Source organism: Melanostigma gelatinosum (genome assembly GCF_949748355.1).
Source record: "Melanostigma gelatinosum genome assembly, chromosome: 13".
NCBI lineage: Eukaryota > Metazoa > Chordata > Actinopteri > Perciformes > Zoarcidae > Melanostigma > Melanostigma gelatinosum.
Window position 1 is genome coordinate 11,934,994 of NC_136646.1, and position 23,698 is coordinate 11,958,691.

The 23,698-nt window shown below is 45.1% G+C and overlaps 2 protein-coding genes across 9 annotated transcripts; one reads left to right on the forward strand and one right to left on the reverse strand.

Annotated features, from left to right (window-relative positions):
• Positions 1-41: 41 nt before the first annotated feature.
• Positions 42-12,363, reverse strand: ezh1 (enhancer of zeste 1 polycomb repressive complex 2 subunit). 7 transcript variants are annotated; one of them, XM_079281875.1, is made up of 20 exons: positions 11,575-11,933; positions 10,392-10,577; positions 10,082-10,207; positions 9,238-9,360; positions 8,984-9,101; positions 8,576-8,809; positions 7,879-7,981; positions 7,434-7,597; positions 7,217-7,308; positions 6,967-7,129; positions 5,610-5,794; positions 3,967-4,058; positions 3,823-3,851; positions 3,581-3,706; positions 2,335-2,513; positions 2,125-2,220; positions 1,891-1,972; positions 1,719-1,799; positions 1,557-1,641; positions 42-1,423 (listed from the first exon to the last, which is right to left on the reverse strand). In XM_079281875.1, exons 2-20 carry the CDS (start codon positions 10,569-10,571, stop codon positions 1,363-1,365), a joined length of 2,319 nt encoding a protein of 772 aa, XP_079138001.1. In that variant the 5' UTR covers positions 10,572-10,577; positions 11,575-11,933; the 3' UTR covers positions 42-1,362. The 7 variants fall into 7 exon arrangements, with proteins under 7 accessions (XP_079138001.1, XP_079137997.1, XP_079137996.1 ...); XM_079281871.1 differs by lacking the exon at positions 11,575-11,933 and adding an exon at positions 12,223-12,363 and having other exon boundaries at positions 6,967-7,308; XM_079281870.1 differs by having other exon boundaries at positions 6,967-7,308.
• A 4,257-nt stretch (positions 12,364-16,620) lies between these two features.
• ramp2 (receptor (G protein-coupled) activity modifying protein 2) lies at positions 16,621-21,002 on the forward strand. 2 transcript variants are annotated; one of them, XM_079282739.1, is made up of 6 exons: positions 16,621-16,715; positions 17,301-17,366; positions 17,456-17,485; positions 19,305-19,337; positions 19,500-19,677; positions 19,797-21,002. In XM_079282739.1, the coding sequence occupies exons 1-6, from the start codon at positions 16,655-16,657 to the stop codon at positions 20,044-20,046; spliced, it is 618 nt and encodes a 205-aa protein (XP_079138865.1). In that variant the 5' UTR covers positions 16,621-16,654; the 3' UTR covers positions 20,047-21,002. The 2 variants fall into 2 exon arrangements, with proteins under 2 accessions (XP_079138865.1, XP_079138866.1); XM_079282740.1 differs by having other exon boundaries at positions 16,631-16,715; positions 17,304-17,366.
• The last annotated feature ends 2,696 nt before the right edge of the window (positions 21,003-23,698 follow it).

Here is a 23,698-nt window from a genome sequence, read left to right on the forward strand (position 1 = left end):
GCACAGACAAACTCATGGACGAGAACAAGCATGTTGTATAAAGTTAAACTTTCATTTTTATAGGCAGACACTGTACATAGCAGTAAACTCCTCATTTTGTTCATCCCTTTTGAGAAAGATCTCATTTCAGAGTGGGCTTTAATTAATGTTTTATAAATGAAAAACAGGGTGGACATATAAAACAAATAAGGAAGATGATAATGACAAATATATATTTTACATTCACATGTGGGGGACTTTAATATTTGGTCAAACACTGATCATTTTGCTTTTCCTAGGGTCACAACCTTGCAAAGGTTACCTTTAACACACTGTTAGTTGTGCAACACATCCTCACTATTTCAGCCTTTTGTGGACTCATTTGGCACTTGTATGACTTTTAAAACGACGACATTTACCGTGCGACTTGTTAATGTTTTTAAAGATTTCCTTCACAAAACGTGAAGTCCTCAAGATCAATATAACTGTGATGATAAATGTTTGATGTGCGCGCACATCTGTCAGAGTACCAATAGAACGAGTTAATGCGTAAGAAAATGAAAAGAGGGATGAGATCTCTTCACCATCATCACCACAGGTTACATTCAGTCAGTCGGTGTCTTGTCTGGTTGCCTATTTCTTTTGCAGAACAATGATATAAATGCACAGTAACTTATCTCACACCATCAAGATGTGGTGGTGATACTTTGCCGCTAGAAAACGCTCCCAGAAGAACATACAAAGCTGTTGAACCTGGTCGAGTTCTCCCGAGGAACAGTACACCACAATACTAAGAGACTGCACGGAGCAGAATCTGACTGAAGCTAATGCTGTGTGCTAACATCGTATAATTGGGTTTTTTGCTTATCCAAGAGACAGCACATGCATTTCACTTGATCATCATTATGTACGATGTAAAAGCTTGCGTTACGTATTGAGAGGTCAAAGAAAAAGCCGGTCTATAAGTACAGTAACACAACTGCTTAGAGAGTAACACACTGTATGATGGGTAATCACAACCTCTTTGCTTTTAACAAGATGAAACAAAGAAAAACACAAAAAAAACATGTGATCCTCTTGCTGCGGTAAGCGAAACAGATTAATAGTATTTCCACTTTAAATAGTTTAGTTTCATAAGCTTGGCGTATACACTCTTGCAGGTAGGTGGGGCAGGGTTTGGGCAGATGAGAGGGGAGAGCAGATGAGAGGGGAGAGAGGGGGGGGGGGGACTCTCTATTTTTAGAAGTGCAGCAGAGAGGGCAGAGACAGCGACTGTTCATTGAAACTCGTCAGCTAGATGTGGCGCTACGGGAGAGGGACAGAAGCATCAGTGGGCGGCTGAAGGGTTGAGGGGACGGTTACGGAGGTAGGCAGCAGCTGTAGCTACGCCATGTCGGCCTCCCTTTCTATTCCCACGTATTTGAGGGCATCCGCTTGGCTGTATCTGTGGAGGATGAAAAGTCAGAGTTAGTATACGGGAACTACGGATACTGGTTAGTTTACCACAAGGTACCGCACGGTCTGGTTTTTATTTTACTTCGAACCTGCTGGAGTCACTAAAAGGCCTGTGACTCTACCTGTAGTCAAAGAAGAGCTCCTCTCCTTGCAGGATAGCTCGTTTGGCAAAGATACCAATGCGGTGGTCTCCATTTACCATTACCACTGCAAATGGCAACAAACACAGCATTAAACTCAAGGTACGTTTGACTCCGTAGCAAAACAAACTGATTCTGTCTTACCTTTTGCGTAGCAGTTTGGGTTAACTGAATGATTTGCAAAGCGAATTTTGTTTCCCTTACGCGTGGCATCCACGACAAAGTCTACCGAGAGACATGGAGCACATTGGGGAATGTGTCAAATAGCATATAACATGGTGTGGTTATGAGCAGTGGAGGAATAGGGAATACTTGCCATTGTTCAAGTTGAAGAGGAAGCTGGACATGTATTTGTCATAGATCCTTCCGCGTCGGTCCGCCTCATCCTGGGAGATCAGCTGCTCGTGCGCGCACACACACACACACACACACACACACACACACACACACACACACACACACATAGGAATAATAAACACGAAGTACAAAACTTCAATCAAGCCTAAAATACATATATATTTTCTAATCTGACGAAACTGCATGGACTTGCCTCTCCGCAGTATTCAGAGATGAACTCGTTCTTTTGAACCGGCTCTTTGATGAAGGTGCCCCATCCGGCGACATCTGATGGAGCCAAAAGCAGGTGCTGAGAGAAGTCACAAGTAGGTTAGGACGCCACAAGTCATATCAATCTACACTAACAACAGAACATCAGGTTTGAAACATGCAACCATTTCGACCCTCAAGCGTCCGTGTGTACCTTTTTCAGGCCTCTCTGGATGCTGCAGTTCTTGCAGGAGATGGCTTTGCTGTCCCAGTGATCTGCAGTGCCGCAGGTCATGCACAGGTCTGGGTCACACTCCCTCACGGCCAGGTAGCACGGACACTGTTTGGTGTTGCACTGCGTCTTACACCGGCAGCCTGGGAAGCGGTTCTGGCCTGGAAAAACATTAGGACACGCAGCTGTTCTGAAGGAATATACATGATATGACTTGGCAGAGCACACAATATGATTATGATGGATAATTCCACGCCACAATGCAGCTGCAGCACAGACACTCAACGGCTGAGTAAAGCTGAGAAGCTCAGAGACCTCTGCTGGCAGATATGCTGAAATACAGTTCTGCAGAGGAAACACAACACCCTCCGGGCAGATGAGTGGAAGGATCGGGCAGGAATCACCGAGATGTCTCTGCAGCAGTCTCCGCTTGGGGAAAACTGTCGGTACGCATTTGCCGTTTCAACCTGCGAATCCCCGGCCAGCGCGGGGTTTTATGTGACTGCATCATCAAGCGTTGTTGAGCTGGAGCTGCCTGACTCATACTGATGTTGGAGATGATGCTGTATATCAGGCACAGAGCCTGTCACATCCCTTTGATTTCTCTCCAAGTCTTCAGAGCACACACATGTGCAACCGGGGGCTGCTTCCTGTTCGGCCCCGGCTCTCCTCTGCGACGGGAAAAGGCGAGGTACCAGTCGGGCAGGGAGGGAGGGAGGGAGGGAGGGAGGGAGGGAGGGGAGGTGACCGAGCCCCACAACGGATGAACAAATGAGGCGAAGCCATCTTTTTCCAAACCGTTGCGAGATATTTCCGTCGTAGGTCTTATCCCCGTCCTCTGTTGTAAAAATCTCCAGAGGGCAAAATAGAGAAATGCATTCCTCTACCATGTGGCCATTTTGGGAAAACACTGTTCTAGGTCAATGCTGCTGCAGCGAATGCCTCATTGTGAACACAGCTCTGCATTAAACAGACACCCACCTATCCCCGGCGAGAGGACAGTTTCTCCTCTAGACCACTGCAGAACACTGCAGAGTCGTTTTACATTCTGCTGCCATGCTCTGTTGTGGCCTGGGGAAAAAAGGCTTTCAGTGGAAAATGTGGTTATGACAAACTATTTCCCTTGAACATTACAAGGCAGAGAGAGAGAGAGAGCTATACTTCTGTCTTGTTGCTTGTGGAAGAAAGAAGAAGCATCGAGTACGCGGGGAAAAAAGGTGACACTCACACTCGTGCTCGCACTGGCAGAACTTCTCACAGAAATTCTGGGTCATCACACACGGGCAGGAGCTGTCGCACGGATGGTCGGGGTGATCACATGGCTGGTATTTGTACACCTGATTGGACAAGTTATCTGGAGCAACAGAGGACAAAGCCCTCAGACTGGCACAGTGAACTGCGTCATGTCTCAGAATGCATAGTGTGGTAATAGTTGTGCTGTGGCGTTTGTTCTTTTTCAGGTGAACATACCTTTCTTGAGCTGAATCTTTGCCCATAACCTGCCACATCAAACAAACACAAAGACAAGAGATTGCAGGAGGTCATGTTATCTTCATGTTTCCATCAGTTAGCAAAGGGTGGGCGAGCGAGGGAGAGCAACAGGAGATGTCTTGCCTGTGTTTCCGCTTCTTCTTTTGGGGCGCGACGCCTCCGTCGGCTAAAGGAACACGATGGATGAGGACTTCCTTCAACGCAAACTCATACACCTGTGGAAAGTGACAGTGACTTAAACAACAACAACATATCCTGCTAATTAACTACACATGTACACTACTGTGAAGAAATTCTGTTTTTTCTTCATTGCAATTACATTGTGTCATGTTCTGCCCCAACAAGCGGAAAAAAGCACATCGCCGCGATTACGCCATAGAACATCCGTCCCCCTCCATCCTACCTTATCAAAACTCCACTGCAGCACACACACACACACACACTCACACACACACCCACGCACACACGCACACACGCACACACACATACTTCTGGCGGCCAAAACCCAGATTTGGCTTCTTCCCTAGGACACAGACATACATAATGATGCAGCTGGTTTCAGGCTGTCCTCTCAGCTAAGCAGTGGGCGGGGTCCTCTGGATAGCAGCAGGGGCCGTGACAGACAGTTCAATACTGGACTGGTCTGGACATGTCACAAGAGGCGCTAAAGAAGGGTGGACGTAAACAGACACGGCTGCTTCAACATGTCTTGCTTTTTACCCATTCTTTATGCGTGTGTTGTGCTCAAAAGTCAAAAGTTTTGAAACTGAGATGTTGTAATATGTTTCGCCACAAGCCTCGCTACGCACATGACACTCATTTTGACTGACGTCTGGGAATGTCTAAAGGCTGACCGACTGCATCGTGGGAGAATTTGGGAGACGTCACATCTGGTAAGCATCCGTGTTTATGGTGCCACATGCCATTCTCTCCGTCGTCAGCCCAATTATCCGCACCGCAAAACCACAGGCACAGGATACATGAGCTATTATACTCGCACTGGCCCAAACACAACAGAAATCAAGTATGCTGTCTATACTTCAGTTATGCAATAGTTACAGAAAGTATTTGTTTGTTCATTATGACTTACACAGCTAGTAAACAGATGAGCCGGCTAACAACTCACAATTGCTGTACAGAAATCCTCTTGCTGCTATTTCCTAGTTGTCACCATTCCCTTTCCATGGGTTTGTTTTATGTGGGTGTCCTTTCTCTACTTAAGTGTTGAGAGTTGTTTGGGTTTGAAGACTACAAGTTTGAAATAAAAATACGAAGTTAGCTTACCACACCGCACCTCATCTCTACTTCGGGCGAGCCGCTCATTGCTACATTAGTTGCTATGTGGGTAACGTAGGCATCTCTGGTTTCTCTTTTAAACGATCCACTATGAGTCCGACTATGTCGTACAGTAGGAGTGCAGTGCTAATGCTGGTATTCCTTTAAGAAAATTCAGATTTTCATCCTACATTTACCATCATTTGTTTAAATCTAAAGCCACAATTTGTCGTGTGCTATCATTTGCCAGTGAATGAATAAATCACAGTTAGAAACACCTGCATCTTCGCTACGACCTGAATATTCAAAACACTTCTTGCTGTTGTTAAACACGGCCCCCCATTCACCTCAATTCATTAAGACTTTTTCTCCGTTTAATGTAGAACAACTAAGTCTTCTTCGAGACTTCACGGTACCACAGGGTGAGTAATCGACATGCAGATGGTCATTTTGTGGGGGAAGTATCCCTTTAAGTGTGTGAACAATTGTACCTCCTTGCAGTTTTTCGTGCCGATGAGGCGAGCGATGGAGCAGAAGTTGTTGAAGTATGTGCCGTGTAGCACTCTGAACAGTGACTCCTCCCCCCCGCTCCACTGGACCGCACAGCACGCCTGCTGCTCCCCGTCGCCGTCCCCTGGACGGGGCTTGGTGGGAGTCTGGCATCGCGAATTCTCCTCTGTTACGCACACAGGAAAAGAGCTTTAGTGGCACTACTCTTGGCAAACAGTTCGCTTCATCAAACTCTTTTCTATTATTTTGTCTTGGTTAAATGTTTTTGACAGCTTTTTTAGTTTTTTACCTGCCCCCACACACACACAGTCAGGCTAATACAACCCTCCACTGACACACATGCAGCTATTTCTGGGTTACATCTTTGTGTATCTGCACGTGTGCACACACACACACACACGCACACACACACACACACACACACACACAGGGGACCATTCCTTTGATTTAGCTTTTTGGATATTCAAAACGCTTGTACACTCACAGCTCGAGGCAGAGAGCCGAATGTTGCTTGGCAACAGGCTGAATGCAGCATTTCCGTGGCCACATGCTCCAGCGCTGAGTATTTTTTATTAATCTGCTCAACAATCTGTCCCCCCCCCCACATTATCTCAACACGTGCGAGGGAGTCTGCTGAGTCACTGGCTGAGCACGAGCGGTTTCCAGAACTAGCAGAGACTTCCAGTGAGGCCCTGTTAGCGACGAACAACAACCTAAGAGGTCCAGAGGAGGAGGGGACAACAGAGAGACAAGAGGAGATTGCTCTTATTTCCCTCCCGCCGTTCTCCGCATGAAGATATCAACGGAAATGGTTAAACAAAACACCACCACAGCAGGAGGAGGGGGAGAGGGAACACTGTGTTTATCTTGGGGCTGTAGCATGCAAAGCTAATGGCTGGTTTATTTTGCTTGGCAAGGGAGAGCTGATATTGAGAGTAGATTGAGGGAGGGAGGGAGGGAGGGAGACAGAGGAGAGAGCAGGATGTGACTTGCAAGCTATCATCTTCGGCCAAATTTCACTTTTCTGACGGGCAGTCGGAGCAGACAACCTTCCAGAAAGGGAGGGATTTGGGGGAGGTTCTGGTAAATGACGCCTCCACTCAGTCATACGGTGACTCACAAACACAAATAATATATGACTGTGTGAGGCCTCAAGAGATTTACTTTGGAGTACCTGAAAAAATGTTAATCTCAAAACAACAGGCAATATATAGTCATAAGCAAAGTAGAAATAAAAAAAACTTATAGATCAACTGAACCTCATGCCTGGAATAGAGAAAGCACCTGGTGGCTTCAAAAGCAGATCCAGACCCAGTTGCTGTTGGATCAGAGCCGTACCTGAGGAGGAGGTGGTTTCAGGGTCACTGCAGCCCTCTTGTCCTTCCTCAACAGACGCAGACGGTCCAGGACAGCTGGAGCTGGTGGGACGCTGTTGCTTTCGGCGCCTCCGAGACCTTTGCGACCGCAGCATATTCTGATCCACGAACTCTTTAGCCCCTTTCTTCAGAGGAGGACAGGGGAAAAGAGTAAACAGCACGATATATAGCATGCACGAAAGCGAACAGAATGCACGATTAGGCTGGCATACCTCTAACAGGAAGCAGTCCACACCACATGGTTCGGTCGCCATGCGGATCTCCTTATTCTTCCTCTTGTAAACATTGGGTGTAGCGTGGAAAGCTTTATGAAAAGAAAGAAAACGTATTTTGACTCTCCGTTTGTGCATCGATAAGTATTAATCACAATCTCACTGGGACACATCACACCGCAGGAGAAATAATAATCAACATAAATCGAGCCTTTACGGTGGAGGAAACAGTCGTATTTGAAGCAACGTCTGCAGAAGAGCGTGTGGAAGGAGTGTAACGACTGCTCCCGCTGTACAGACTTAGCAAAGGGTCCGTCCAGGTTGGGGGTGCAGAGTGGGGGCAGCTTCACCGGGCGGGGGGGCTCCAAGAGGTCTTTGTACCTGTTAGTAGAAATATATCACATGTGTAAAACATTCCTTTACCGCAGCACTGCTTCTGAATTGAAGTCGGTGTGAGTGGCGTGTGAAGTCGTAGGTGTTTCTTTCTAAAGCTCTTTCAGATGCTGATCCAACTGCTCCTTTTGAGTCAGAGCGCCCGAGAGGGAGAGCCACCATTATTACTTTCCTCCCTGACAGCTTGCGTCTCCATGGTGAACACTAGGCAACGGCCTGTTTCGGGCATTGTGCGCATGGATTCACAGTTTCAACTGCACTTTTCTTACTTTTCCTTCAGCTCCTCCGTGGTGCCCTTGTAAGGGAACATCGAGGCGATGGCGGAAAATATGTTATCGTTGGGGACCTTCTTGGTGCTGGACGAGTCCCTCACTTTGGGGAGACAGAAAGAAAGAGACAAATAACACAGTTTTACCCGCATGTCATGCTTTTGATACCGATTCACAAATAAACCTTACGCAATGTGTTCTTTTAGACATTTTGCAATGGTACAAAAGATTTCCCAATTCTCAAGGCCGGTTAGCAAAAAAACAGTTCTCAGAGAAAACCGTGGTGTTACACAAACACTTCTTTTCCCCCCAATATGTTTTATTCATGGCCCCTCATTCATGGCTGTGTTCGTGCACCAGTGGCCTCAGTGACTGTTTATCCAGGTGTGCTTCCATTTCACAATCACTAAGTTTCACATAAAGCTTGGTGCCAGAGTTCAATGAGTTCTGTAATAAGAGCCGGGTCACATCAGTGTAATGGACGAACAGGTTTCCCTCACACGCACCGTACCCATGCAGAGACAGAGGGGCAGCTTCAAAGCAAACAATGCAACGTGCAAACGCTGCTGCTGCGGCAGGGCGACCTCGCGGCAGCAGCACAGTGTAATGAAAGGAACAGTGCCAGCCTTGTTCATGCTGCACAGCCCTCTTGTTCCCTCACAGGACACAGTCTAAGCGCAGCTGAAGACTTGCTCACCCTCAGTGGTGCTCCTCCTCTTCCTCCTGACGAATGCCGCAGCGCCAGGTTTGGCATCTTCCGAACCCTCCGCCGAGCTCCTCCTCATCGCTCTCTCATCCTCCTTCTTTACCGTCACCTCCGCCACGGCCTCCGTCACCGCTGCTTCTTCCTCTTCCTCCTCCTCGTGGTCAGAGTACTGGCTCAAGGCCTCCACCAGCTCTTTGAAGACCTCGTCGCTGATGAACCCGCCCTCTGGGACACAGTTGACATGTCAGAAGCTAAAGTGCCAATGCCTTAAATATTCATTGATGTTTTCCACACGCTTCCAGGCTGCATCATCAGCACATAACAAACAAAAAGTCCCAAGGTAATGCTGCAGTGATATAAGGTATATGACAGGCGCTACATTATTCATTCAACACACACCTCTGTCACCATGGACACCATCGTAGTTGTCGATGAGTTCCTCCAGGAAGGCCTCGTCCTGTTCCAGCACCTCGTCGCCCATGTACGGGATGTTGTGGAGGAATGTCTCATCCTCCACCTAAGAAACAAAAACTCCCATCAAGACAGGTACGCGACCAGCTGATTGGCGCTTGTCACGCCACCACCCGTGATGCTTTCTGAGGCCACTACGGCCAGTAAAAATGTCAAAGTAGCGTTGTGATCTGATGTCGTACCATGAAGTTGTGCTGCAGCGGCGACCAAGAGTACATGAAGGGGATTCCTGCCACTGTAGACAGTGGTCTCATGGCAATGGCTTGAGCTTTGAATTCTGGGAAGCCAAACTCCACCGTGCACATCTGTAAGAGAAGCGGAGGTGCGTTGGGGATGACAAGACAATAGAGCGGTCCTCAGCATTATTGGACAATTTTCAAATATATATGTAATCAAATACACATGCTGCTCGACACCCCAACAGGGAAAGAATAAACCCAGTAAACACAATAAAGGGGAATCTGACAGCACGGGGAAGAGAAAAATGCTGTCATGCCCTCAGGTTGTTGTTTGTATTATGAGCTCCCACAGGGGATAGAAACCACACTTAGGCTGCATGCTATGATCCATTTCTGGCACACAGCTTTGTTCCGAGATATTTTAGGAACACTTGACAACCAGGTGGGAATCAGAGCAGAACACTGGTGCTGCTAAGGAGGATGCAACGTGACGGAGATGAGGAGTTGTTTCTCACAAGACATTCACACAATAATAATTGGATTACTTGAAAGCCAGAGCAGCCTGGGCACGAACACATAGCTGGACAGTGCATGCAGGATGCTATGTGCAAAGTTACAATAGTTTCAATTCATTTTTATTGCATGAGCCTAATCTAAAGGAATGGCCGTAATATTTATTATTTACAGTCATCTTCGCACTACTTTAGTGTCCAATGTGAAGCAACTGCAGCATAGTTCACAGCTTATTTTCGTTTTGGTTTCAGATTACTACAATAACCCAGGTTATATGAAGTTATGTGGCGCAAAGGGTATTATTCTACTCTCTTTACCACACACTCACACACACCTTCTTGTTGGCCAGAGCTCCACCAGATGTTGACAGAGGGATGGACTGAATCCTGAGCCTGGACCACTCTGCATTCAGGAGATTTGTCTGCTGCTCAATCTTTTGCCTGTTGGACCTGAACAGGGTCTGGAATCAAACAGAACAAAGAGCATGTCAGAACTCCTGAAAGACGCATAAACACACACAGTGAGTGCTGCATATAAAAAAAATATTTATACTGCAAGCCCCTGACGCCATGCATATACAGTACACATGCATGAATTGAACAAACACCTGTTTTGCAGCAATGTTAATAATTGTGTTGACCCACCTTGACCTCCTCTACTTTTTTGAGGCGTTTTAATTGGCGAAGGCGCATGTACTCAGACTTGACCCTCCGTCTCCACTCCAGCAGGCTGCGGGACGGTACAAAGGAGGAAGGCTGAGCTTTTGGGGCTGGTGGGGCAGCATCCGTGTCAGGCGCCGGAGCTGCAGCAGCTGTTTCCTCCATGACTCTCTTTAAAAAGACAGAGATACTATTTGGCCCACAATAAAAAGTGCACGGTGCACTATCAAAAGAGTGATTGCATCTTGGACATTTATTTTAGGAATTTTCAATAATATTCCTACAAGACTTTTCAAAGTGTCTGTGGGACTCAATTGCAAACGTATATGAATTTATCAGTTTTCACCACCTATTCTATCACAATAATTCTCAATAATACAACTCATGGATGTTGGTATGCTCATAATTGATAGTTTGGTGTAACAGTCCCATTCTATAATTGATGTTAAATGACTAAGTCTTTACTACATTATAAGGTGAGTACAACATACTCTCTCTCCTCCTGCCTCTCACAGACATACAACTTCCCCATTCACCCTTACTGGAACGTGAAGTCTATTTGAAAGAGTGCCCCCCTCTGTTTGCAAAACAAAACTGAAATTTTATGGAAAAAAACCCCCAAAAGGGTTTGACACTGGTGCTTTAAATCGCTTAGGGCCAGACTTCAACTGACCAAGCAATGACCAAAACAGACCCATCGCGTGAGAACAAATCAGTAAAGTCGAATTATTCAACAGCACGGGGCATGGTCCACACTGCTCAGGGGTGGGCGTGCCTCTTCAAAAAAAAAGCAATACGAAGCGGAGCAGAAAAAAAGTGCGTAGTACAGTTTTTTCTGTGTTTCACAAGCACCTCAGTGCACATCAACTTGTCTGAGCTGAAACAGAATACAATATAAGTACAACAATAAAACGGCGCTCGGGAAGCTGCTCTAGTGCATTTATTTTTTCGGGACTGCGAGACGTGCACACGCTTCAGCCTCAGCTATGAAAGTGCGCTACGTCCTGTAGCTGCAGCCCCGTTGAGACAGAGCCACAGAGAATCCATTTAAATGTGCAACACTTTAAAGACGTACGCACCAGGCACCGCAATGACAGCACGTTTTTTTTTTTCCAGCGGACGCGTGTGCACGTCTGCCTGTACATCCAGTGTCGCAGTTATTAAATACCTTCAAATCCACGGGCTTGCGTCCTATTTGTTGCGAAAAGATCGCAACGCGATCAAGTCCCTGTCTGGGTTTTGTTTTTTTGGGTTCTTTTTTTTCTTTTTACAGTCGAGTCGAGATATCCGGAGCAATTAAAAGCGGTATTTCTTATGGATCTGACGCAGATATGGTATCCACACGGCGAGGGGATCTCAGAGAATTCCCTGCGTTATCCATAGGCATGGTGCTGGAGGTTGCTGTTGTTGTAGCTTACAAATAGCTGCGCACTGTCGAGCCAACCCGAGCAAGGAGGGTGACGTCTTTATTATGATCACAGCCTTTCCTAGCCAGAGGAGGATTTATGACTATTCTGCGTCCTGGGAATAAAAAGTAGCGTGGAGCAGCAGCCACGGCATAGCCATTTACACGCGCACACAGGAACTGATGCAACTGTCCAGAGTGCTAGATCGCCATCAAAATGCGCGAGGGCATGACGCTCTATGGGTTTCGATTATAGATTCTGATCGGCATTTTAATGCAATGGTTAAAATGAATTAATTAATCTCACAGGAATTTTTTTTTGTGTTTTTTCCCCCCTTTCAATAGCACAAACACATTGCAAATACATTGCTCACAACACCGGAAATATATTCACATACTAGTTATAATTACCCCGATTGTGCAGATTGTGTAGGCAAAAATAACTGTCCAAAAATATTAAGAGTGAAAAATGATCAATAGTTGTAAACTCCTACAGTGGACTTCTACCAAACGAAAAACAGTTCAGCTGTTGTTCCGTACTCCTCCTCCAGGGAGAGCCCGACGCATTTCATCGTCTGTTTTCGGAGATGGCTGGATGACGGTACTCGGGGCACTGATGCCTTCACGTACTCCACGTAAAACCCTAATTTACTTAAAGTGACAACAAGCACGTTTTAGGGTTGTGTTGAGTATTTATGATCGACCTGATTGGTAGAAGGAGCTGCATCGTTTCAAGCCTTAATTTATGAAGCATTCCTTAAACGATATACAGCTATTCAAACTTACATCTATTTGTGCGAAAAACCATGACTCTATTTATGAACTTTTTTATTGTTGGTTGTTTCGATGTTGTTGATGCATGAGGGCAACAAGTCAAGTATCAATTTAAGGATACATGTAGGCTATACTGTAAAATGTTATCCTGCATCATATCTTACAGGCTGTAAATATATGCACATTCTTCTCTTTATATTCACAGCAGCTTGGTTTATTTTATATTTTTCAAAATAAGCCCTAAATGAATAAAAAGAAAACACAAAAAATGCTACTCCTGTGGCACCCAAGATGGCACTGTTCACCTACTTTTCATCCCATGACACAACATGTGCTCATACGTCTAATTTGGATAAAGAAACCTGGTCCGACATGGTGTGGTGTCATGTTATACCAACACGACTGCCTCAGTGCTCTATGCTCTCTGGTTCTACCGTTAATGCCATGGATTCCTGATTAGTAATGATGCATTGAGTGAGCAAAAGTCTCTCATATGATGAGGCATGTTTGCCGTGTCTACAGTTGTATTTGAAGTAGCTCGCGCCATGTTGATACCGACCTGTCAAGGGAAAGCAAACACACACAGGAAGATACGTTTGGGGAGCATGGCTGCTATCAGCAGGAAGTTTTTTATTCTGTATCATGTAAACAGCGTGTGTTGGTCTTGGCGCCTGTCATTGTGGGACTCAACATGGTGCAGCTTTTGTGATCTTTGACAGAGGCTTGGAGATGAAAAGAATCACAAAGCAGCTTGAAATACCCCCGTCATTTAAAACATTCTATTCATGTATATGTACGAAGCTTTTATTCACAGAACATGCCAATTAAACATTCACTTATTCTGCTTTCCTCCGACAGAACGTTTGAAACATGTCAAGCTCCTCCTCGTAGGCACATCAATTCACAATTCAACTTTACATTGAAAGTTTGATGCAGATTCATTTAATTGTCTGTTTGTGGGATTTTTTTAATTCCAGTCATACGAAAAAAAGAGTGGCCTCCTTTCTCTGAAATGCAATGTGGAAGCAATTTTGGCCCAGCGCTAGCTGGCTCTCTCCCAAGTCCAGCAGCTGAGAAAGAGCACTCATCCTTCAGTGACGTGCATGAGTGCAACAGTTTCATTTTGGAGATCCCTGCCTCTTCTTCTTTACCACAGAGGCTCAGCGTGACATCCAGAGGCGCTGGGATGGGGTTGCTTCATCATTAGATGTTGTAACACTGCACAGACACAAACAACACATAGTCCTCACTCACCAGCAGTGACGTAAAGGTCATGCTCTACAGCAGCGGTTCCCAAACTTTTTAGGCCGCGCACCCCCTTCTACATCCCGACCGGGTTCGCGCACCCCCCCCCCCCCCCCTTAATAAAAAAAACAAAAAAAACAGAGCCTTTTAAGCCTTTATAGCCGCATAAGAATCGGACCAATGAGAGAACAGTTTGCTCGCGGCGACACAGTGTTGTTGGACACCGGGATCATGTCCAACTTTTTTGCTTCTTTCTCCCCAATCATACATTCCACCATCGCTTTGGCAGCTGGCAAGCTCACGTCTTCGGCGATTGTGTGCGGTAGCCCCTTTCTCGCTATTCTGTAACCAGATATGAAGCCCGTAGTGCGTCATTTATAGACCCAACACATGAATGAGACTCCAGTTGTTTTGGCTGTTTTGTAACTCCTCCAATTTGGATATAAACAATGTAAGGGGCTTTTGACTTGCACTGGCATGCTTGGTGTTCAGGTGGCGACGTAAATAAGAGCTTCAGACTGTTAGCCAGAACCTCGCTGCACACCACGCACTGTGGCTTTGGGGAATCTGCGTTGCCAATCCAAGTGAAGCCCAGACACAGATACTTTTCATCAGATTTCCTCTTTTTTTCCCAGTCTGATGCTCACCCTCGCACATCGGCCCTCCGCGATGGGCCGATGTGCTCCCGATTTGTCTGTGCTATCCCTTCCTCCTTTTCGGTCTCCTCCGTCTCATCTTCCTCTGACTCTGGCTCGATTTCTTCTCCCGGTCTCTCCCCAACGCACCTCTCCGTTCCCCTCACCTACCTCCGATTCCTCTCTCTCTCTCTCTCTCTCTCTCTCTCTCTCTCTCTCTCTCTCTCTCTCCTCTTTTACGACTGATAGCTTCAGATGTCCCACCTGACAGTTTCCCCGATTTCAGCCAGTTTAGCATATTTAAATGAATGTTGCTGAATGCATGAAGTTCGCTGTTAGCTGACGTTAGCTGCACAAGCTAGGCTCGCTAGTGTGTATGACTGGCGGCAGGCGCAAGTCTGCCAAAAGGAGCTCATGTGCATTTATTAAATTGTACGTTTTTAATTTTAAATCTTACAAAGGGAATTTTTATAATTCATGTTTTTATTTTGTGAAAAATCCCACTTTTTAAATTTAAAATACATTTTTTTTTAATATTTAATATTATTACACCATCAGACTGCCATTACACTTTTCCTCTCGCACACCCCCTAGAGGCAGCTCTGGGAATCCCTGCTCTACAGCAACAGAAACACAAACCCATAAAAGCATGTTTATAGGGAGTATTACTCCATATGTCAATTGAGTTTTTTGTGGCTCCAGACAGAGCCGTGCAAAATCAGTCGCCTCAAGTGATGTCACTTGAGTCAGCGATTGCTGGGGCTGAAGTTTAAAAATCTGTCCGTGTGGCGTTAGAAGGAAGTGAGCTTTCCTGTATCCCGCTCTTCATCTCTGCTTGACAAAAAAAGACGATACCTCTGGTTCTGCTGCATCAGTTTAGATTTAGTACTCTTTTAAATTGTCATACACCATTTGTTTTTACTTTCATTAACTGCTATTTTTGGCAAAAAGACCAAAACGCAGTTGTAAATGCACATCCATCCATCCATCCTTCCGTCCACACATTGTCCATCTCTCCACCCTGAGGGGTTCCCAGGCCAGACGAGATATATAAACCCTCCTGTGTGTTCTGGGTCTAACCTGGGGCCTCTTACCCGTTGGACATGCCCAGAAAACCTCTAAAAAGAGGCATCCACGAGGCATCCTGATCCAAAGACCTCAGTTGGCCCCTTTCGACGCCAAGGAGCAGCTGCTTCACTCTGAGCTCCCTCCGGATGTCTGAGCTCCTCACTCTATCTCTAAGGCTGAGCCAAGCCATCCTACTTCGAAGGAAAATCATTTTAGCCGCTTGTATCCGAGACCTCGTTCTTTCAGTCACTACCCAAGGATGCATTCCCGTTCGGGTCCCTCTTCACCGCAACGGTCCACTGTTGACACCACACCAAACCGCTTGTCCATTTCCCGCTCCACTTTATTCTCACTCACGACCCAGAGGGAGCAATCCACCATATTCCGACAGAGAACCATGGCCTCAGACTTGGAGGTATACTGACTCTCATCTCCAACCGCCCCAGTGTGTGCTGAAGTTCACTGTCTGATGAAGCCAACAGATCAGACAATGTAGTTCTGTTGGCTTCATCGGCATCGGTTACAAGAAACAACCCTGGGGGTTGTAAACGTAAAGACTACAAATGTGCCTCAGGTTATTTACTGTTGCGGTGTAAGTGAATGACGTCAGCTGACAGGAGGTCAAATTGGACGATAGCAATTCCCAAGCAATGCATTTCTGTTGAAATGTCTATCTAGCAGGGACGATAAGTAGTTGCAGCATGAATCCTTTTGCTGCAAGACTGCTCACATGCTATTCGTCCACATGTGTGTGAACCCATTATTGAAAACAAAATATTGCTTGTGTTGACAAAAGCATGAATCAAAGGCAAAGGTAGAGATACAGAGAGAGGGAGAGAGAGAAAAAGAGAGGGTGGGGCTCTCCCCAACTTCTCTCTTTCTGTTTAGAAGCAGAGGGTGGGATGAGAGAAAGAAACAGATGAAGAGAGAGAGAGAGAGTGATGGTGGTGCACCAGTGGACCATAGTTCTAACCTTATCAGAGGCTCTCTGTCCCATTGTGTGAATCCGCCCATCCTAGGAAATGAGGGCTTCCTGTTGTTTTATAGAGCCTTCCTGCAAAAAGGTTGAGATATGTAATCCCTACCCACCAGGGAAGACGAACAGAGCGTTATCAGGCAAAATGACAGCCACTAGTTTCCCACTCATGATTTCTGGGTGTTTTTTGACTCTTCTCATCTGGGGTAAGTCGACGATTTATACTGTCCATGTCTTTACTCTTATATCATACAACTTATTTACTTGCCCTCTATCTCGCCTCTCACGAGGAATGCTTTCGGGGCTTTCTATGATTGAGTGGCTTTTAGAAAGGAGCTTCGCGAGTCTCATGATTGAGTTTTATACTTGAACAGTTTGGTTTCATTTTTGACCAAGCTGTCTCAACACATTTGTTCTGAAAGAAGAATTTGTGTTACAGTGGATCTTCACCAGATCATGACAGTTGATTTTATGATTCATGCTGTCGTTATTATTAGCTCCTATTCATTAAATAAGGTATTTTATTCTTGTGGGAGGTGAATGTATTGTAAGTGTGTATGTCCTTGAGTTGAATATATGAAGATTTCCTCAAAAGAGTGGCAGACAAAGGGAGGATGCATTGACCTCCTCACTCCTTACAGCGCACTCCTTGTTATTTCCTTTGCCTCCTCTACGTTCACAAGTTCTGACATTTGTATACACATGATTATCATCATAATTCAATTTAATAGGTGTAAAAGTATTTTTACTTTGCTTCTTTAATCCAATAATGTATTTGATTTCTCTTATAGCAGGATGCACAACAGTGGTTTGTCTGGTTGATGACGAGTTAGCGGCGCAACCGGCCACAACGATAGGTACCGTATGTGTTTTATTTAAAAAAAATAAAAGAAATAGGCTTCATGATCATGCATACTTTGACTCACATCACCTCCTTTTTCTACAGGGTATCACTCAACAGAGATGACGCTTGCCAGTAAGATCACATCTCTTTTCTTTTACACTTAATTATTGACTGTAAAATAAATGTCTGTGTGGTAATCTTGCTTTAATAATTTAGCAGAACTATATGAAAGTTATTTACATGTTCTATATTTTACAGTTTCAATAGTGACTATATATTTGTGCGCACTGGGGGATTGTTTTGGATCAGTTCCTTAAACTCATTTGCTTGGCCTGGAACTGACCAACACAGAGAGCAGAGCACAGCGATCCCGTTTCTTTGCCAAGATCTCCCCGTGTGTGTACTTCCATGAGAATCCAAGACAAACTCCCGAGGAGGTCTCCACCAGTGAGGGCTCAACGGCAGTAGACACGAGGCCCACAGTGGGTTTGGGTCAAAGGTTAACTTAAACCTCATTATGAAAAGACCCCACCTGGCTCAACTTCCTGAATTTGTTCGTCATTCACCCCATGCAACGTCTGTGATCAACGCATGAACTCCGGGTTGTGAAACAACTGGAACTTTGGAGCAGCGCCCCTTTCACTGTTCCTCCTCTTGTGCCTTCCTTTTTTTTTTTTTTCTTTCCCCTAACTGTCCCCTCCTTCCACTGCCAACTCCCCCCCCCCCCCCAACTCGGAGCTCCTCCTCTGCTGAAAAGACACATTTCCTGATGTCATTACTAAATCAAAATGCTGCTCGGCAAACAGATGTTGTGAGAGGCCCAACATGTGGATTCAGTGACATAAATGAACAAGTTGGTCGTGAGAAAACAACCTTACATTCCATTTTTCATTCAATCGATGAAACCACCTCTTACTCAGCACTCTTTAAAGTGGTGAGCGGTGACAGTGAGAAACTACTTTACAGATGTAGCAAAATCATCAGACATAAAAAAAAAAAAACTAAAGTTTCCAACACGTGTTTGGAAATGGCCTTTTTAAACAGCTCTGACTATTAACGACTTCTTTCTTTATTAATTAACCTAAACATGAAATCATGCGGTCTGCTCAGCACACCCTGCACAGTCATGATTACATCCACCCCAAAAAGCTAAGCCCTAAATGTTTACTTATGTTTCCTATTTGGCAGAGGCAGCCCAAAAGGCAAATAAATCACATGCTGTGAGCTCACCAGGCCTTTCGACTGTGAGAAACTGAGACTAAAAAGCAGAACAAGAGTTGAAGAGTAAAGGGTTTTCAGATGTGAGTCCAGCCCAGCTTGGGTGTGCTCCCTTTTATTTGGGAGAATGGAGAGGACAATCTTTGCTGCTTCTACCCCGTTAAAAAAGGGAAGAAAATCCTAGGGAAACGTATGTTGGAGAGGGGAAGAGCGGCTGCCAAGGCGCGGGGCCGTCAGACAGATCTTCGGAGAACATCTGGTAACCGCGGGTAACACTGTTTGGACATCTGGTTACCGAAGGTTACACTGCGTCTCTTCCATCCTGTCGGGTTTCCTGTTATGCCTCGCTGTACACAATCTAAGGAGTTTAGGTTTATTATACATGGTCACCGGTTGGGGAAATCGCACCTTTATTCATTTTTTTTCTGACATGAAGGGAGCACTTGGTTTCATTGGGGTATTCCTCTCCTTTCTCTGCGGTGAGTGTGTGGTCTCCCTTCTACAGCTGCAAATGCCTGCCTCAGTACTAGACACGTGAAGGAACTCATGAGCTGCAACAGACTAAAATACTCTTTGCATTGGAATTTGCTACGATGTGTGTCTTTGATGAACTTATTTCATGAACTGAATTAGAAAGACCTTACATGACAGATTTAAAGAGAGTTTATGTCAACTGTCTTTACTACTTGATGTCAAGTTTTCAATCTAAACATGTTATTCTTCTCTGTTTAAGATGCCACTCAAGGAGAACCTACCTTGTCATTTGGTAGGTGACATTACTTTAAAACATAATACATAGTCATATAATCTGATGTCATACTGTAAACCCAGAATGTAATGGGTATCTTTTGATAATGTCCAGCACATATTTATTGTCATTTTCTAATCTCAATCTCTCTTTTTCTGTTCACCTCTTCAACTCGTACAGCTTGTGGGAATAATTCTCAGAATTGTCGGCACTACTGCAGCATATGTGATGGTTATTATGGTGGGCCAACAATGGTTTGCCTTTCCATGCTGCTTAACCATCTATGTCTCCCCAAATTTGATACCGCAATGGCATCGCTGAACAGCACTAACTGGTGCACTTGGGGCAATGTGAGCGGGTAAGTAGTGTGTGTGTGTGTTTATATTTGCAGTTAATTCGTTTTAACACGAAAAATATTGCTAAATATTTGCTGATGTCTGAATCCTCCTCTGCACACTCCCTGTCTCCACACTGCAGCTTGTATAGTAACCTAAGCCTTTGCACAGAGGAGATATCGGACTGTCTAGGGATCCCATGGCCCAACCCGCTGGTGGAGCAGACCTTTGTGGACATTCACTCCAGATTTTTCAAGGATTGTCCCTCAGAGGAGCTAAACGACCCACCACCGGTCATCGTCTTTGCCCTGGTGATAACTCCCATCTGCTTGATCCCCATCATGGTTAGCCTCGTGGTGCTCAAGACCAAGAACGGGGACGGCAGCTCCTGACAATCCTGAAACTCGCCTCTTCTCAAGAATCATCAAGAATATCACGTTTTCCCTTTCCCCAACCCGAGGGCTATACAGCTCGTTCACGCATACACCGCAGCTGCGCTGTCATCCCCCCAGTGACCCTGCAGAGTACTGAGATATCTGCGATATCAGCCACGGAGGAACCCCTGAGAGGAGATGACACTGATTAAGAGTGGATGTCATAATCAGTGGCATCGCAACGATTGTGTCAGTAACAACCTCCCCGACGCTAACAGAGACATACTGTGACAAAATCTCCGCTGATTGACTGTGAGATCTGAACATGTATCTGTTGATCACATCACATTTTGCACACCATATACAGAAAACAGAGCTTGGTTTCTACTGGAGAACCCAGTATTCAGGGTTATAGTGACAAAAGCTGTGGAGCTTGCAAAGTAAAGTCAAAATGTGTCTGTGTTGACTCTCCTCATTGTGTTGGACAGTAGTCGTGTTGATCAAAGACAAGGTCATTTTTTTATTACTGAACTCTCCTGATGCAACAGATTTTTTGCAGCCGCTTAAACTTAACCCTGCTTTGAGCCACTAACTCGACAATGTACAGTACGTATGCAAAAGGAACATTTTCTTTAACATCGGCCATCCAGTTTGGACGGACAATCGTCTGTGCAGCCTATAAGCGACAAACACTGAGCAACGACACAAAGATATAAGTGTTATCTTTCGCCTGAATCATGAAAATGTGGTTATGTTCTGTTCAGTCTTGAATGACGACAAAGCCGCCGTTAAGTGCTTTGAGATGTGGATCAAAATGTGTATTTATATAACGTGTTGTAATTATGCCATTGTGAGAACTTAGTGGACTTACTGTACCATCTGAGAGAACACATTCTGCCTGCTCTCACACAATTTACTGGATGTATTTTGATATACTTTTTAAAATATTTTATACAATTAAATCTATCGTTGTATCGTCGGCTGTTGCTTGATTTTACTCATCCAGACCGTCGGAGGAATGAAAGCCATCAAAGCTGGTTCTTATTCGGTTTTAGCCAATCATACCATGAAAGAAGCACCATTGTATTCAGTTCAGCTCATGTTCGTCACTGCAGCGTATTGACAGTGTTGCAGCTTCGTTCGGGCTAAAGTGCCCTTTGACCTTTGTCAGTATTTGATTAAACACAACTTTCCCTGGAGTGCAGTCCAGATGGCATTGCTTTGTGCCTCAGGTAGAGTTACACTGACTGTATCTTCCGTGAGCAGTACACTGTGGTGCAGTTGTTATGCTGCACAAGTGCTGGTGTAGTGAAGGAAGCAGTGACAGCAGTCATGTATCACGCCCTCATCTGGCACAGACAACACTGCAGGGTGGGTCTGTGTTTGTGTGTGTGTGTGTGTGTGTGTGTGTGTCTGGCAGGGCTGGGTGGGAAAGTGTGTTCGGTGACCTTCTTCCTGTCTAGATGTCGGGTCATCCTCGTCCCCTCCCCCCTCCTGATCTCATCCAATGCTGTGTTGCTCCTTACTGTTACAGCGGGGCCAGAAACCATTTCTGATGCCGTTTTGCAAGATATGATTGTGGAAAACAATATCCATCATATTATATTGGACACACTACATCAAATGTTTCAGCAAACAGTGTGTTTGGGTGTTCAGTAAGCCAGTCGAATACCCTCTGTCAATATACAGTACATGAGCCTGTGCTCGGTTAGGAAACCCTGCCCTCTAGTGGTTTAGTGTGATATGGTGACAGACTGCTTTGTGACTCAGTAGCAGCACTTAAACGAGACTGTTATCTCTAAGAAAGAAATAAAAAGTTGCATGTTAATTCAAAGTTTTTTCCTTTCCTTTCTTAAGCAACAGTGGTATCACCTCGGCTGATTATCTCTGTGTACAGACAAATAGCTCATCTGTAAGCCGATATGTGTAAATCTTTAGTCTGCAGAAAAGGATTGGGCTTCAACGTTTGTTTTACCCGATATTTCTTTACATTTTGGAAAACTGGCAGCATTAATAGTATCCTGAATTAGCTAACAGCAGTTCCTGTTTGTCATGTACTCATGGATGTGTGTAAAGACGACTGTCATTGGACCTTGGTTCTGAACAAAACCTAAAAGTTCTGGAGTTTTAAGGAGTGTAAAACAAAATACATAGAGGACTAATAGCTAAAAAATAATGTCAGTTACTGTAAAAGCTGACAATACAAACTTAATGGGTAGATCCGGGCAGCAACAGTACGCTATCGGACTCCTTTAAGGGAGTACATGAGGCCAGTAGGTTATTCTCCTGTCACTCAGCAATGCCGCAGCACAATCACACCACATGTCGGGATGCCTCAACGTGCATATAAATCAGCTGATCTGAACACATTCCCGTGGGCCTCAGTTTCAACGATCTGTGCAACATGTCTGGAGTTCTCCACATAGACATTGTGTTATGTAAAAACTGACAGTAGTTAGTGAGTAGATCGTTTGGATTTACAAATAAGGAAGATTGTTGAACTTTTATTGACACCACATGAAATATCAAATGCTGCATGTGTAATTGATGAAGCTAAGTGTTGTTCTATTTTAAATAAGCTAAAAAGAACAATTGACACAACGACATAGACAATGTAAAAAATCAAAATCAAAAAATCAAAATCTATATATATGGCACACCCATGTATAGAGGTATGTACTGTATATTTCTAGAATCGAGACAGACGATATCAGAGACCTTTCTCTCTCTGCACCCAAGAGCCGCAGCTGCGTCTCCAGCGGCAGCTTTTGGCTCTGGAGCCTTTGCCGGGGCCTCTGGTTCTCCTCATCGATGACTGTTATGGACCAGAGATCTGCCAGAGTGGTTGGAAGGACAGCAGGTAAGGGCATCCGTATCAACTGCTGGCTCCTTTGGCAGACTCGGTGGTGTTGCTGTGGGGACTTTGGCTGTGGGAATAAGTCAGCCTCACTGCTTCTTATTCATCAGTAGCATCAATGATCACAGCTGGTCAACCTCCACAGGTGGCCAGAGAAAGTCAGCGTCCTGGAGTCTGTGCCAAATATTGATGAGTTATTGATATCGCATTGGTTTTACAAATGTATTTATTCATAAAAAATACACGACTAATTTATTGGAGCACTTCCAGACTGGAGTTTTGCCAGACTTGATGAAAATGAAAAGATTGCAGCCACCGATGCGAGTCATTCAGTGTGACACGAGTAATTACTTTGTTGTGCGAGATCCAGACAGATGGCACTGCTGTGTCAGAGCTGACCCTACAGCTGGATGACACCAAGTAGGTTTAACATCAGCTGCTCGAATAAACTCAAAGAAATACAGGCCACGAACAACCGTGTTCCACTGCCAGCTGTGATAATGTGAGTGACAAGAGGCAGAAATACACTTCTGTTCTTTTACGATGATGGAAAAACCCGTGAAGGTCAACATCCCCGAAAAAACAAAAACAAGACCAGGAGCTGCAGCTGGACAACTTGAAGGCAGCGCTACTTGAAAAACAACCAGAGGGAGCTGGGTAAATCTGAATCAGGAAATTAAAACAATGCATATTGCCAACTCTGGGAGATCACCTTAAAGCTGCCGCTGGTAACAGCAAAGAACAACATACCAACAGCAAAATAAGTAGGTTGATTCTGATCATTTTGGGGGATTGGCTTTGGAGGGGGGCCTG